Source organism: Telmatherina bonti, assembly GCF_933228915.1.
Source record: "Telmatherina bonti genome assembly, chromosome: 15".
NCBI classification, from domain to species: domain Eukaryota; kingdom Metazoa; phylum Chordata; class Actinopteri; order Atheriniformes; family Telmatherinidae; genus Telmatherina; species Telmatherina bonti.
This window is the reverse complement of record NC_136613.1, coordinates 21,997,932-22,014,810: the sequence shown is the minus strand read 5'-3', so window position 1 is coordinate 22,014,810 and position 16,879 is coordinate 21,997,932. Positions and strand designations below refer to the sequence as shown.

The 16,879-nt window shown below is 38.3% G+C and overlaps 2 protein-coding genes across 2 annotated transcripts; one reads left to right on the top strand and one right to left on the bottom strand.

The window, feature by feature from the left end:
* Nucleotides 1-262: 262 nt before the first annotated feature.
* Nucleotides 263-9,669, bottom strand: ehhadh (enoyl-CoA, hydratase/3-hydroxyacyl CoA dehydrogenase; the record flags this gene model as incomplete). The annotated part of the gene is made up of 7 exons (XM_079254812.1): nucleotides 263-2,531; nucleotides 2,869-3,210; nucleotides 5,613-5,717; nucleotides 6,652-6,763; nucleotides 7,189-7,358; nucleotides 7,706-7,809; nucleotides 9,596-9,669. The coding sequence occupies 7 exons, from the start codon at nucleotides 9,667-9,669 to the stop codon at nucleotides 1,279-1,281; spliced, it is 2,160 nt and encodes a 719-aa protein (XP_079110938.1). The 3' UTR covers nucleotides 263-1,278.
* Nucleotides 9,670-10,082: 413 nt separating this feature from the next.
* On the top strand, nucleotides 10,083-15,851 carry tmem41aa (transmembrane protein 41aa). The gene is made up of 5 exons (XM_079254026.1): nucleotides 10,083-10,291; nucleotides 11,166-11,316; nucleotides 11,417-11,578; nucleotides 12,155-12,293; nucleotides 13,334-15,851. The coding sequence occupies exons 1-5, from the start codon at nucleotides 10,125-10,127 to the stop codon at nucleotides 13,552-13,554; spliced, it is 840 nt and encodes a 279-aa protein (XP_079110152.1). The 5' UTR covers nucleotides 10,083-10,124; the 3' UTR covers nucleotides 13,555-15,851.
* The last annotated feature ends 1,028 nt before the right edge of the window (nucleotides 15,852-16,879 follow it).

Genomic DNA, 16,879 nt, shown 5'->3' with positions numbered 1-16,879 from the left:
GCTTCTCATCCAGGAATGGCTGCCTCCCTGAATAAACAACATTAAAAGCCACTAACATTTAAAAAGCCACACGTGTGCGTAATAATGTTCAGAATGTGCTGATTTCACACAAAAAACGATATACTTAAAAGAAATCAACGCACTTAAGACACAATTTTATTAACACTTTCATCACATTTTACATGTAGTTAAAATTGTTTACAGTATATGTAGGAAAGTTTTTTTTTATTATTATTATTAAAATGCAATCAGTACAATGGTATTTGATTATACTTTGGGTCATTGTGGAAATATGTTGTTACAGACTAATACAGAACAATTAGCAATTGCAATTAACAACTTAATTTTCTTTATCCCTTCTTGTCTCTATTATAATACTAACATGTTTAAATGACCACAGTAAGCTCATATAACTGATCTGATGATTATGTAATATTTGTAAATGTAAAATTCAAAATGCCTGAATGCAATAGTCCTGTGGGGCATTAAATCCCTGTAAAGTCCATTATGTTTGACTGAGAGTAACACAGAGATGTTCCTTTCAGCTGTCACATTTCCTGCTGTCGGGGTACATTTAAAGCTGTTTCAAGCATTTTGTCCAACCTCTATATGCAGATACAAAGAGAAGAAATGGTCAAGTCCTCCCATCCTTTGCAGTGTTGCTCAGACTCAGCTAGACTACACGTCACACTGAAAGCCACTAGGGCTTTTCTTTTCCTGTAGCTGTCCAGTTCAACAATTCTTCCTCCTTCTTGCTGAAGTTATTTTTTTAAACAACCTAACTAATTTACTTACATTACTGTCAATTACTTTATTACTTGTGCTCTGCACATCTCCATACTTGGCTGAGAAACTATTGGTAATTTCCTTCTAACTTAATCAGATTTTATTAATTTAGCTTCTGTTTATTTCATTTTCACCATATGTGCTATGTAATTATTACCATGTTATTATAATCATAATCAAATTCAGAGTTCATTAGGGTTTACTCATATTTCAAACTGCATAACTGAAATAGCAAATTTTCAAAAGAGATGCAGATATTACAGATATTACAACCAAGATGTTGATCTTTCTGGTTTGTACGTTTATTGTACACGTTTGTACAAAACCGGTCCCTCTGTGCAAATACTGCAGCCTCCTACATCATAAAACATAACTGCAATATATGAAAAATCAAGCCCTGCTGTTGAGTTACAACGTGCAGCGTAAGTTTACAAGCATTTGGTTAATTAAGATCAAATAAAGTATATTTAGATTTCAAAGCTAATTAGTTGTTTAAAGCTGGCTGTGGAGTTTCTTGATATACTCCCTCCATCTGTAAACTGGTGGGCTGCCACTGGCCACAAGCTTCCTGAGCAGGCTGCAGGGCTGTAGGCTGGGAACATCAGGGTGCACCTGGTGGTAGTGCTCCAGCCTCTCCAGGATTTTGGTCAAACCCACCATGCTGGCGTAGAACATGGGGCCTCCACGGTGGCGGGGCCAGCTGTAGCCGAGCACATAGATGACATCGATGTCTTCGGGTCCTGCAGCGATTCCATCCTCGAGAATGCGGAAGCCTTTGTTCATCAGAGCATAGAGGCAGCGCTCCAGCACCTCCTGGTGGTCGATGCGCCGCGCCACCAATCCATGCTGGGTTCGGTACTCTTCGAGAAAGCGGTGCAACCAAGGGTCATGCTTGGCTATCCGAGAGCCAGGTTTGTCATATTTATACCATCCTTGGCCGGTTTTCTGACCAAATCGTCCCTGCTCACATAGCAGATCTCCCAGTGGGCTGTACCTGAAGCCGTGTCGGATCCTAGCCAACTTTCCAGTTGAAGCATCAGGGCCCACCAACCCATCTGCCTTTCTGACTCTCCAGCCAACATCAAGGCCAGAGAGGTCGGACATTTTGAACACACCCATGGCAAATCCAAACTCCTCCAACACTTGATCAACCAATTCAGGTGTGGCTCCCTCTTCCAGCAAGAATAAAGCTTGTTCCAAATACGGTTTCAGCATGCGGTTTCCCACAAAACCACGGCAGTTTCCAACAGCCACGCTGACTTTTTCCATTTTCTTTCCAAGCTGCATGGCAGTGGCCACGGTTTGAGCAGATGACCGTGGTCCATACACCACCTCTAGCAGCTTCATGACATGGGCTGGAGCAAAAAAGTGCATCCCAACCACCAGCTCTGGATTGTGGGTTTGAGCGGCCAACAGATCTATGTCTAATCCAGAGGTGTTTGTGCAGAGCAATGTGCCTTCTTTACAAATTCTAGTTAGCTGCTGAAAGACGGTCTTTTTCAGAGCCATGTCCTCAAACACAGCTTCAATGACCAGGTCGACGTCTGCCACAGACTGCATGTTACAGCTGTAACTAATCTTATCATACGCAGGAACCACTTTACGTCTCTTGGCTCCTCGCTCCAGCATGCCTGACACTGCCTGCTTTGCCTCCGTCAACTGCTTCTCATGGGTCTCCACGGCAACCACTGACAACCCTGCTTGTGCAAGGGCCACAGTAATACCTCTCCCCATGGTGCCAAGACCTTAGAGGACAAAAATCGTGTTAAAAGTCATTAAAATCGCTGACAAAATATACTATCTACTTTAAACAGTTTTCGTCAGGCAGCATGAAGTCTTTTAAAAGCTTGCAATTTTAATACACAAGCTGCTGAGCTTCACATATCCAGATTGTCATGCACCCAACATTCCCTGCAGGGAAGTGAGAGTTCATCTATTAAACACAGATGAACTGTAAATGAGGGCTTAATTTCCATAGGCACTGCGAATTTAGAGATGCCACACATAGTTTGATGATTCAGTTTGCTTGTACAAACTGAACACTAAGTAAAGCAAAAAAAAAAAAAAAAAAACCACTCTTACCGATGACAGCTGCTTTCTGTACTGGCCTGGGCTTGCTTGTGTCCCAGCGGGCTCCACTCGGCGTGCTCCACCTGCTGACGGCTCTCTGAGCAAAAAAATAGTACTGCAGAGCGTGGGCCTGGCCTGAGCTGAAGAGTGTGGCCATCAGTTGTTTTTCCCTCTCTATACCTTGAGCATAGGGCAAAGTGGCAGCTGCATGCACTGCCTGGACACACGCAACTGGTGCTATAGCACCACGAGCGCTCTGACGCACCTGCTGCATTGCCATTTCAAAGAAAGCATCCAAATCAGGGGGACGTGGACACAGATAAGTGCTGATACGGCGTGAATCCAGGGATTTTCCTGAAAAATAGACATTGAGGAAGTTACTCTAAAGGAATGACATGAAAAAGTTATAAGTAAATGCAAAATGAACCCATTTCTGGAAGATTTGATGTCAGATTCTAAAACTTCACAACATAAAACTTCCTGTCTGCTGTGATTCAAGCCTGGGAACAAACGCAGTAAAGGAGATGGCCACTGTTTAAAACCTTGTTAAAAGCATCTTAATTCCCAGTGCTGTCTCCTCTGACGTGATTACATGAGACAGTAGTCAGAATCCTTCACAGCTCCACAGAATTACACTCAGCTGTGGGTCTGGCCAAGAAACTGGGTCACCATGGCGAATCTTAAAGGGACAGCAGCGATATCTGATTGATAGTATCCTCTTTTCCCCAATAACAAACTATTTTCTGTCATGCAACATTTTTTGAATAAATAAATGATGAAGGTCACGTTAGGTCAACGACTGCATACTCAGTCCACAGTTAAAAGTCAGCGAGGTGTTACGAGGCCGTGCAATGTGATTTCAGTGTAATTTAGGAGGCATTATTGTAGCAGTTAATCTGTAAATGGTTGGGCTGTGGATTTACAGCAAATAGGAATCCTGGTTGTCCTGACAGATGTAGTGGGCAGATGTTGCAACCAACGGGGTAAAAAAAAGTTAATCTCGTCACAAGTGAGACACTTGAATCCATCCGTGTGTGGGGGTGTGCATCTGCACGTGCATTAGTATAAGTGCACAGTTTGCTTTTGAATAACTATGTGCCGGTGTGACGTTTATACAGTGGGAACGCATCACAAGATGTGGCAGATCTAATTTTTCTTGTGATCTGACACACAAACACTCATACAGTGTTGATTTTTTTTTTTTTTTTTTTTACAAATTTAAATACATATTTCTAACTCACCAGTTAAACAACACAAGCTTGTAGTATCCATAAAAATCCTCACTGTTACAATCTAATCTCTTCTGTTTCCTGCCTTATTAACTTAAAGCATCAGTTTTACTAACAGCATTCACTTCATCACCCACTCAGTCACCTTGGCAGAAATGAAGATAAAAAAAAAATCTTATGCCATTTTGTTTTAACCGTAAAATGTTGTTTTAAGTCATATTCTTCAGAATTAGCCATAGACATGTTGCAAAGATATGAGATTCCTTGCTAGAAGCACAGACATCATTCTCATTTAAATGCCTTACAATTTAACTGTCATTGCTAAGAAATTAAGCAAAAACCAAATGAGGACAACAGCTCTGAAGAAGAAACTCAAAGCCTGCAATGCAGTCATGAAACATCAACTCATGTTTGTTTCATGCATAAGAATCGAAAGCCCTTGTACGACCAGGGACTCCACTAAGGCAAACTACACCTTCCCCTCATATGTTCAAACACGCATAACCACACACCAGAGTGGGTGGCATGTGTTTTAGTCCACTGTAAGAGAGAGGAAAGAAAGACTCAGGATTGCTCAGAGTGTGATTTTAGTAAATATTCTTCTTTCCTTTTTTGATGAGCAGAGTGATCAAACTCCATTTAGTTCGGTTTAGCTTTTTTGTAAATCTCCAATTTATGATAAAATCCCCTCAATGTTCTTTTAAAAACATGGTTCAATTCAGTCCATTTGACTGTAGTCCATGTATAATAGACTACCTGAAACAAACCCATTAAATGATGCATATGAGTCCAGTTATAACTGTAAATTTAATGTAATAACTCTTATGTCTCCATGTTAAAGACAAGGCTACAGTGAAGAACCGACTGATCTTAGTTCAGTGTAAAGTTTTGAAGCAGGTGGAAAAAGATAGACTGTCATCCTTTATGAAGATCAACTGACTTGGTTTTTCGAGTAACACCTACATCAGTACAGGATGAGGAGTCATTTGAGCAAAGCTTTCTGGTCTGGACTCTTCCCCCGTTTTATCACTACCAAGCTAAACTCAATGAACTTCTCTTCACATATCACATACACACACAGAAATCATTTCTCCTAAACTGGAGGGACCTGGCACACTTCAGGAATCTATTCAGTGTGTAAATTAGTCTAATTCACAAGCATGCAGCAATCTTTATCCTCCTAAATGACGGTGAGGGCTTATTATTAATATTCTAGGAAAGTTTGTCCCTTTTCGCCCTTTTGAATAATACAGCAAAAGGAGTGAAGACATCAGAGCACATCTGACAGACCCATGAAACATTCATGGTTTCTGTGGTGGAGGATCTGCCTGCCACGTTTTCTGCTTCCTTTGACTTCCACAGCCTACACGTCGACACCTCTTGAAGTCGGACTTGCCTAAAATAACTGCTCTTGAAGGGATTTCTCCTCCTTCCACTGAGTTGATTTTTAAACCAGAGGAGTGAGTGTGTGTTATCCCACTAAGTAACTTAAGCGTTTTTTTTCTTTCTTTTTTTTTCGCATCTCACCTGAAACACTCAAAGCAAACTTCACAGCTGCATCCACGGTGTTGTAATCAGTAACCTCATCAACAATTCCTAGTTGCAGTGCCTCAGCAGCAGTCACATGGCGGCCTGTAAGACAGCAAATATTCATCTAGTAAGAGATATTCTGAATTATCAAACAATGAACAGCAAGAGTATTAGAGGCCTTTTCACTAAGACACCTAATGTATCGCCACAAGATCCCATTTGTTTAGGAATTTAAATGGTAAAAATCCACTAAACTCAACCATGGTAAGTCCAACAGAGTCAAAGGAAAGAAAAAGATGAAGCTTTGACATTTTTTTTAACACATTTATGAATGTTTTGGTTAATCTGAAGAAACAGAGGAGAGGAATTTGTGGAGGATATAAAACCTAACATATGCTGACCTCTGCTGGTCAGTAGGACAGGGTCCATTCAATTTCTTGAGTTCAGTGTAAAGCTCCAAACATTTTGTTTTTATTAATTTGTGAGCAAAAAATCATCTAGTCTATTTTTAGACACACTGCTGGCCTTACACTCTCCTGTGAAGCTTTTTTAAAGTTTTGAAATACTGTTTATCTTAATGTCCATTAATAAACATCATACCTCTTCAAACATTCTCCTTCCACCCCACTATAAGCTGATTTCACTTTTAAAAATCCTCCCCCCGTAAAGGAAACTATAGCTTTTGAGATATTTTAATTAAACTGTGCATTTGTGAAACTTTGTTTTGTTTCTTCTTACTCTATAACAGGCTCTCCCCCAACATTATTTTGCAAGGCTATATCACAGTATCATGACCTTAATTGTGTTCAGGGATAATTAAATTGGTTTAAAGAAAAAAAAAAAAGAATCTGTCAGGTTTTTTTTTTAAATAAAATTAAATAAGATATTTCCACATAACATAGCACTGCCGAAACAGGTCTGACTGTAAACCATCATTAGGAAGTAAAATTATAGTTTCCTTTGTGGTCTCATTCAATCAACATCATAGTTATTCCAGGGTTCTTACACTTCTCAGAATTTCTAGGCATTTTTCTACCTGTAGTGATGAGATCTAAAGCAGCTGGGACACCAATGAGCCTAGGGAGACGCTGGGTTCCCCCTGCAGCTGGCAGCAGACCCAGAAGCACCTCTGGAAATCCTAATTTGGCCTGTAAGGACCCAACAGCACAACATTTGACAGATGAAACAGACAAAACAGAGTTCACAGGACAGATTATGCTGTAAATTGGTAACTTTTTCTATGCAGTACATAGACTGTGGATTATTACTAGACTAAAACCTGTAGATAAATCCTTTATTGGCAAAAATAATAACAATAACAAACAGCATTGTTACTGTCAGAAAAGTAAAAAAATAAAAATGAATACATCTTCAGTATTCTAGACTCACAGCTGAAGTGGTTTTATTCCTAATCACCAGGAGAAAAAGTAAAAGTGTTTTGAAAAGATGATGTAAAGTAGTGGATAGTCAGTCTACTACATGGTGAATAAACTTGAGACTTGAACACTGATGCACCTCAACCTCAGAGAGACACTGACTCACAGAGACAGAGAGATATTAAGCATGAACTAACTTTAGAGTGAGCGATGCGATAGTGACAACCAAGTGCTAACTCCAGGCCTCCACCTAATGCGATCCCCTCTATGGCTGCCACCACTGGTTTGACTCCTGACTCGATTCTGTGTATCATTGGTACCAGTGGAGGTCCAGTCATGTTTGTCCTGAACTCCTTGATGTCAGCCCCTGTTTTACAAAGTCACATTGATGCACACAATCAGAAGGTTGACACAAAAACACAGACATGATATTAAAAAAGAAAAAGACTTTTCTCATGAATGTACTGGTTTACACAGATATGTTGTATTTTATAGATCCAAACCTATAAGAAGACTCAGATAATGATCGGCAGATTAACTGAACATTAATTATTTAAATTGAACTAATCTTCATGTGTTTCACTTATTTTGAACTGAACAGCACATTTTCAGAGTACAAGTCTTGGCATAATAATTTACATTTGTGGATGTATATGAACAATTAAGCATTTTGAGTTGCATTTTCATTGTGATGTTAGAGAAGATTATTTATACCTCCACAGAATTTTCCATTCTGGCCGCAGATAACCACAGACTTCACCTCCGGCTCACTGAGTGCTTTGGCCATCAGGTCAACAATACCTTGCCTCACCGGTGAACTGCAATAAGTTAAACACATGCTACTTTGTTAGGCTTTAAGCTGTTATTAGTCTGACATAGAGGGACAGCTGCCTTCACTAAATTAAAAATCAGTATGGAAATAGGGTTCAAAGTATTATTTTTGCACCAGATGTTATTGCATCATTTTAATGTGACTTCCAGAAAATGGTGACATTAGAATGAAAAGCTACTATCTGTGTACTTTACATCAGGCTGAAACATTAAAAAGTCCATGGAATCTCTTAAATTCTAGTGTTTATAATATTTGAAGCATGATATATGCTGTTTATTGAGTATTCTTCTTCAACATAACAAAATTCTGACCCAAATAGAATAAACCTAGGATGGGTCTGCTTCTACGTATTTGTGCTGGACAGGTTTTAGGCGTTTGTCAGAGAGTAAAGCTTTGTCTTTCAGGAAACACCCTGTTCACAGAATAAATATCTCACAAACAGCCATTAGTAAATGATGAAATACAGTGTTCATTTTACAACCTAATTTTGGAAGGGATGGAATTCAGTCCTTTACATAACAAAACTAAAGTAATACCTAACAACAGCAAAAGTGGACTCAAAGTACACAAGGCAAAGTATTTTTCTCTAAAACTTTCTCTAAAAGTTTTCTATATTTCTGCATATGACCTAAATTGTTCACACAAAAAGTAGGTAAATTTAAACAAATTTGTTTGTTTTTAAAGACTACCATACCATGTCATAAACCATTTACTTTAACTATCTTAAATTTCAGTATGGTGTTTCAAAAACTGCTACAAATATTTCAAGCAACTCTGATGTGGTTTGCACATTAGTTTATTTAATCACTTTGATTAAATTTGGTCCATTCCTCCAAATACAAAAGTTTAAATCTGGATTGCTGTTGTCTGCTCTTTACTCATAAACTTGAAAGTAAACACTTCTTAATTTTTACTCCAGAACTGAAGGTAAATACTTTGATTTAGCAGTTCCAAAATATTTGTTTTATTCCTTAACCACTTTTTAAATGTCAGAACTACTTGTATCTTTTGGGTAATTTTGTAATGGCCAGGCCCTCTTTAAGAGACATGTCATATGTAATCTGCTTTACAGTAAATTTAAACACATCAGAATTTACCACTTACTTTGCATAATCTACTACTGGCTCAACAAGAGTAATGCAAGTTGATAAACACTTGGCAACCCAACTACTGTATCTTTGCAAAGCACTATCTCGCCATGCACAGTATTGTTATTTAGTGCCTCTATGACTGAGCGATTAACATTAGCCTATGCAAGAGACAACTTTAGTTATCCTGAATTATGACCATGCAGTTAACCACACCTTGCTCAAAGGGATTTTTTTTTTGCTGAACATCCCAGATCAGGGTTAATGATCCTGAATCTGAATATTCTCCATTTACAAGAAAGTCACTGGTGTAAACCTTAACTAAAGCCTTGGCTTGGGTGGGATTCAGCACATATTCTTCACTCTGCAGATCTGAATGAATATAATTATTTGAGCCATTATGATGCAATAATACCATCAACAATAACTATATTATTTCCAATCTTTTCTCTCTTGCGCCACCCTGTGGAATAAAAGAAAAATGCCATCTTCTGCTAAGAAAGTGCTGTTCGTCATCTTAGGGCTGCAAGTATTCTTTTTACGTTTCCCCTTTTTGAGCATGTGAAGGATATTCACATATAATGTTTTTTTTAAGCCTATCCATTTTATTAAACAAAATATTTTCACCCAAGATAATTACCTTTAGGTAAAGCATTTATCCAGCGTTGTTTGACTTTAGCTTACCTCAGTGCATTAACCGGAGGATTTTGGAGAGTAATGAGACCGACAGATCCCGAAACGCGAGTATAAAAAGCCATGATGTCGAACCAGTACTTCCAGCAGTCGTCTTACTTTGTTGTGGTGTACCAGCTGGACTTTGAAACTTAACTTTTGCGAGTAGCCCTAGTCACCATTATTTTTGTCCCTCAACAGATACTGTACGTAAACCATTCTTCTTCTTTTTTATTCTTTTTATTTGGTTTACGATGACAAAACATTTTGAAACGCTACCGCCACCTCCTGGAGATATGTATACTTCTCGATTTATTTGAAACATATACTTTACTAGTATACAGCTGAGATGCATTTATAAAGTTATGTTTCATTTTGAATAAATATTGTAACATTTATTCACTGTGTTTATAATATGGTGTATTAAACTCGTGCACACAATAAAAAGATTTGTCACGGGGATGTGACGTAACTGCGGTGGCTGGCTGCTGTTCTCTCATTGACAACAACAGAGACAAGTCTTTCTCTGAAACTGAGGAATATGCGGTCACTCGTAGGACTGATCACCGTAGTCATTGTAGCGACTCTTTATCTTTATTCCCTGTCACTGTATCTTCCTTCTGGACCCCGAAAGCGTCCTCAAGCAGGTTCCGTGTCTGAACATGTGGAAGGGAAAGAGACCGAGCAGCTGCCTGAAGAACCCAGCAGGTAGCGGTGTTAGCCGCTAGCTAGGGTGCATGAAAAGCCTGTGTAAAAGTCTGTATAATAACAAAAAAATGACATATTTTTCTTAGTTTGTTCTATCAGTAGTTTGCCAGTGTTGGCACTTTAAATACACGTTCAGCATTTATCAACAGTAGTCAGTGATCAGCAGGAACTTTACTCTTCCAGAGTAGCCTGGAGAAAGTTTTAATAGGTCAAATTTTGGTTGCTCAAAGCACTAATGTAAAATAAATAATGCTATTGCTTATAGTCACTTTGATTAGTTGCTTTACCCGTAGACTTATTTATTCGTTTTATTTACTTATTTTCTTTGTTTTTATCTGGGTCCAAGTTGAGTCTATCAGATTGTGCAGCGAAGTGCCGACAGTGACTGAAAGTTGTCGTCTTTTCTAAAAAAAAAAAAAAAAAAAAAAGGTGGTAAACTTTGTGAATGCAGTGTTTCTTTCTTTCAAAAAGTAATGAAAGAATTTTGATTAAATTCTCAAGAAATCTCAAAATTGGAAGAAGGAACAAGTGGTTATATTTTGGGGTGATCCGGATTACTGACCTTTCCTGTGTGTCATCCCATTTTCTTTCTGCCCTAATCTCTGTAAAAGGCCATTTTGATGCTGATATCCTTTATTTTAACTGAGTACAGGCTTGATACATCTCAATTACAAAAACAAACAATCCAAATATCATCATACTTTTTACCAGATAATAATTATTTTGCTTTTTATTTTTTTGTTTCATTGCAATGTATTGCATCTTTGTGTAAATATTTTCAGTCTAAATCTTTTTTTTTTCCTCCCCAAAACCCAGCATAGGCATGAAAGAAATTTGACTGACATGTTTAACTGAAATCCAAATCATCTCACAGGTTGAAGTTTCCTTCGGACTTGGAGGAGCTGCGTGAATTGGCTGAGCTCTTGCAGTTTTACAAAACAGAGCACACTGGATATGTCCTACTCCTTTTCTGTAGTGCATATCTCTACAAGCAGTCATTTGCCATTCCAGGATCATCATTCTTGGTAAGGATAAAAAAAAAACAGACAGGTGTTGAGTATACTATACACGTAGTGATAATGTGTGGTAACAGCATCCCTTTGCTCTCCTCTTGTCATTGTACAGAACATCCTTGCAGGAGCTATCTTTGGACCATATGAAGGACTGTTACTTGCCTGTGTGCTCACAACAGTGGGCTCCACCATGTGCTTCCTTCTCTCACAGGCCTTTGGAAAGCATTACATTGTAAATCTTTTCCCTGATAAAGTATCCATGCTACAGAGAAAGGTATGGCTGTGTTATTTGTTGAACTGCACCTGTTTAAGCCTATAAACACAGAAACCAGACAGATAATGCATAAAAACTTATTAAATAGGGTTTCAGCAACTGTAACTGTCAACATAGGAGGTTTTTCTGAATATTAATGCTTGTGATGATGAAAGGCAAGCATCTTCACACATTTGTCAATGTGTAACATACAAATAAAGTGTAAAAAGATTTAGGTCTTCTTACACAGAATAGACAAATATGTAGCTCATCTAGACTTCAGTAGAATGTAATCACATTCTATCTAACACGTGTATGTCTGAAGCATCAACACAAGTAGCTCTGAACCACATTGAATTCTTCTGCTTTTTATACATATATGTATGTATATATATATATATATATATATATATATATATATATATATATATATATATATATATATATATATATATATATATATATATATAAATGCCATTTTATATTAAGCCTATTTTATGGATGTGTTTGTGTGTGTGTGTGTGTGTGGGGAGAACTGCTCTCCATGGTCCTTCTGATATCTCTGGCGCATCCAACATTTTATCTGTTTTGTTCCAGGTGGAGGACAACCAGGACTGCTTGTTCTTCTTTCTGCTTTTCCTAAGATTCTTCCCCATGACTCCCAACTGGTTTCTGAATATGTCTTCCCCAATAGTCAATATTCCCATCACCTTCTTCTTCTGCTCAGTTTTCATTGGTGAGAACCTGACTTGTGTCTGAATCATCACTGTGCACTCAGAAAGACCGCACTCTAAAGCAAAACAGCTCTGTTGTTCAAAGACTTTAGTATTGTAAGTAAAAGCCCTGTAAAAAAAGATATTTCAAATATTTGTTGTCCTCCTGATTGTAAATTTCTAAAGGTGGGTTCACCATTAAGTTTGCAGTATCACTGCAGAATCTTTCCAGGAAACCTTTTTGACATATTACATTTATATTTGCTAAATAAAAGTGATATTTCTAAAATTTCACAAAGTACAATTGCAGGTTTACAATGGCTTGTAAAACAGTTTCTGTCTTCTCTTCTGTCCATATATACTGTGCTGCCTTTCCTTGAAAGGAACTGGTCATGTGACTCCCTACATTACATGTGGTGAGATAAATGAGATAAAAGTGTTTCTAATGCACTTTTGTGGTATACTTCTGAAAAACCACCTCATAAGAGTTTTAAAACTTTTTTGGAAGATTTAAGAGTTTTTTCTAAATGTGTTTCCATTAGCATTCCATTGTGACTTTTAGGTTTTCTACAGTTCTAGGGGTAATGGAAACACAACTGTAGATTTTTACTCCTCGTTGCAGTGACAAACACTCGTCCCTTAACAGCTGGCAACAGACATAGCAGTACGTTGACATGTACACAACAAGTATATCCCAGCCTTTAGTTTTCCTGTGACACTAGTGGTGGGTGAAGTCTACATTTCTACTTATATCGTTTATAAATTCAGATTGGATTAATAACATATCTTTGCCAGTTTTTTCTACCAGTTCACCCGCAGTGTGGGAACAGATTATTTGGAGCTATGTCGTCTGTTGCTTGTAACTCGCACGTCACAACTCCACGCCAGTCCTGCTTATTTAGTATTCAGTTGAATTTAGTCTCTCCTTATAGAGGCCACTAAAGTATGGTTTCTGTTGTGGAACAGCATACCAAACCCTTCAACTGTTCCACTGAATGTGCTCAAAATAGTTTGTTTTAGACACCATCGTAGGTTTTGATGACTTTTTGTGCTATCTTCTTAGGCCTCCTGCCATACAATTTCATCTGCGTCCAGACAGGCGTCATGTTGTCTGAGGTGTCATCTTTAGATGACCTTTTCTCCTGGGAGCGACTCCTGCAGCTGCTGGCCATCGCCTGCGTGGCTCTGCTGCCCGGTGCCATCATTCGCCACTTCAGCCAGAAGCGTCTGAAACTGGACATCCCGTCTCAGAATGGACTCATCACAGATAAGAAGGTCCAGTGATTATTTGTGTCCATGAGCCTGGTCACTGGCCTTTTGATGCCATCTGCTTTGAAGAGAGAATATCCTTCAATTTGTGACTTTTCATAAAGACTGCATATTTGAGTGGAAGTGTTGAGAAGTGGAGGGGGCTTTGCTCTTCCAGAGCCACGTGAAAATGGACAGGAATTGCTGTTTTCAGAGGAATTGTTGCTCACGTGGATTTGAAGTTCAATATTTTGTGAAAGCAATTTTTGGGGGTTTGTTTATTATAACAAACGGGCTAAGCAAACTTTTTTTTTTTTTACATGTATATAAATGTGTGAATTAGAGATGGCCATTTTAGGCGATTTTTGAAGTTGCCTTGTCAGGCCTTTCTAAATTGATTAGTCTTGATGTCGTCATGTTGTGATCATTGACCATAATGACATTTAAAATAATACTCCAAAGTGAAATTGTAAAACATGTGAGATGTGATTTGTTCAATATGTGTGTTCCATACACTGGTGTTGCTTTGTTTTTTTACATTTTTAACATTGTGGGGGATCTAGTGTCCTTTATTGTGCAGTAGGAAGAGGAGAAAGTGCGTCAGGCAGACGTCAGGATCAAACCTGGGCTGGCTATATTTACATGGTGCCTGCTATGCCAGGTGAACTAAACACCGCACCCACAGGAGCATATAGCAACAACTAAAGCAGTTATTTTCCTTTTTTGTTTGTGCCTAATCTGTTTGTTCCTGGAGTGCAATATTTCTGTGAGGGGTTTAATGACCGTCTGATAACTCTGACACAGAAACAGCTGTAAAGCATTCCTGCTGCCGCCTCCAAAATGTCAGGAGGCGAGGAGATGACGTCTTGGCTGAAGCATGTTTATTGCTAAAACTTGGAAGCAAAAACATTCAAAACATTTAGATGTTTCCCTGCTGCAACACACCTGATCTACATTACATAAATTTCTGACAAGCTCTGCTATTGACCCATTATTTGAGTCATATATATTGCAGCAGGGAAATGTCAGACGTCTGCAGGCCTTGAGGACTGGATTTGGGGATCCCTGCTGTAGACAGCAACATGTCTGTGCCGTGAGACAACTCTCATCCAAACAAAAACTGCTGTTTAAGAAGCTGTTGACTAATGTATTAGTCATGCACATCATTAGAATATGATACATTATGAATGTAAAGTAATCATTGATCAGAGGAAGGATTTGAACAAGTCTTGCTCTTATGCTGATGTTAAACATTAGGAGCAATGCTTCAGAATAAACTGTTTAAAAGTGCCTGTCATGTAGTTTTGGTTTTAAATTCTACCTCCCTGGGCACATGGAATCATTCAAATAAATCCTGATGGCCTTGAGGTTAGGTGGTTTAGATGATTGTTTTGATGGGTTTACATAAATTATTTAATTGGTTAATAAAATTTGAGTTGTTCTGCACCAATCAAGCAGAGTGTTTGAACAGAGTCCATCAATGACCCACCTAGAGATTCCTCAGTGGAGCATCCTGCCACACATTAAGGAGCAGTTCAAATAGCGTGGCCAAGACCCCAAGCTTTAATCCTCGAACCCACGCTATATGCAAATGAGAACAGTCCAGATCCATCGAGGCTCCACTTTACAGTCCAAAGGTTAATCCAGTCAATGTGCTGTCAACATCGTACACACAAGCTCGAACAACATGAGACAGTTTTTATAGCATTTTTACAATGTGACTTTGAGATCAGAACTGAGTCTCTGAAAAATAAGTAATCTGCTGTAGGAAGGGGCTGTTTAATCAATTGTTTCATTATACAAGCTTGATTGGCGTGTAGAGGCATTCTTTTGTCTGCTTATTTAATTTAAAATGTGCACTTAATTCAGGTAGCGCAAAGCTTTAATACAACCATGTCCGTGTATCTTTTAGTATTCTACTCCTGAAATGTTTACAATGTTTCAAGTGTTAATTCACAACTTTTTATGTGGGTCATTGTTTGTATTTTAATTTAGTTTTTTTCACCTGTGGACTTGTAAATTATTTTAAATGTTATGTACAGTAATTCACATTTTCCCATGGACTGTAATTTCATACAGAGCCACAATTTGGAGCTGAAAAATTGTACAAATAAAAAGTCATGCAACAGGAATTCCAGCACACATGTACTTATAGAGTATCTTTATTTATCAGTATTTAAACATAATTACAAATTTGAAGGCAAACACTGTATTTGCACTGTGATTTCCTCAGAGTTGCTCCTGGCAACGAGCTGTTTTAATCTGAAACTGTCTGCTTAGTTCCTTCTGTATGACTGTGACGCTACATTTATGTTATGAGGTGTCGTTAAATATACAACACATTTTGTTTTGTTTGAAAAGGTTTGAAAATAAACTTTGGAATAATAAAACATGAAACATGGGAACAGCTTTTTCTTTCAAATAATCTTTATTGCTCAGATCCAGGTTGCTCAGCAATACAGTTCACTCACAACTCAAAACAACAGCTTTGCTGTTACCAGAAAGTCATGGATCCACAAATTTAGAAAAAAAAAATGGATCATATGTCTGTCCAGCACACAGTCACCGATTACCTTGAGGTGTGTGGGACCTTTTGGCCTGTGGGAAATGTAGGACCTGAAGGTTGTGACCTACAGAGGAAACAAAAGGAATCTCCCAAATGCTGAAATACAGTTCAGAATTGGATCCAATGTAAAAACCATGATTCAAAGTCTAGTGCTATATGAAGTGTAGTACATACCGGATCACCTGCATCAATCTCTTGCAATGCTTTGCACTAAACAATGGGATAGGACACAAAAAAAAAAAAAAACACTGCTGTGGTTCTGCATAAATCTGACTCAAGTCCTTCATCACCTGATCTGTGAAGTCTGGGTGATGCCCTCTGCTGATTTAAATCAGCATTTTACTCTCTCACATGTCAGACAAGCATTAGTACTTTGCATTTTCTCATTCTGATTCCCAAATCTGTTCAAGTGTCCTAGCTAGGATATTTTCAACCACATTTCAACAACTAGAATAATTGGTAGTGATTTAACAGGAATGAATATTAAGGAATCCCGACTACTGCTCCAGACTACATGATCCGATCAGTGTAAATGATGAGAAAACTAGATCAACAGAAAACAAAAGAAAGCCTAAGCTATTCAACCACCAAGTGATGACTTACAACACTGTACACCCTCAGTGATGTGTGTAATTGTGGTTTTCTGGTACTGAAAATGAATGCCTAGCAACACCCCACAAAACCTAGAAACACCAATCCTTTAAAAAAAAAAAAACTATTGTCTTTACAAGTTTTGCCTCATACTGTTGTAGCAACCAGGATGTTCTCACAACACTGTGGTGAAAACTAAACCAG

Coding starts and splice junctions, on each gene's coding strand:
- tmem41aa (XM_079254026.1), top strand. CDS start 10,125: ATGCGGTCACTCGTAGGACTGATCACCGTAGTCATTGTAGCGACTCTT. Junction 11,579..12,154: donor TATCCATGCTACAGAGAAAG/GTATGGCTGTGT, acceptor GTTTTGTTCCAG/GTGGAGGACAACCAGGACTG. Junction 12,294..13,333: donor CTTCTGCTCAGTTTTCATTG/GTGAGAACCTGA, acceptor CTATCTTCTTAG/GCCTCCTGCCATACAATTTC.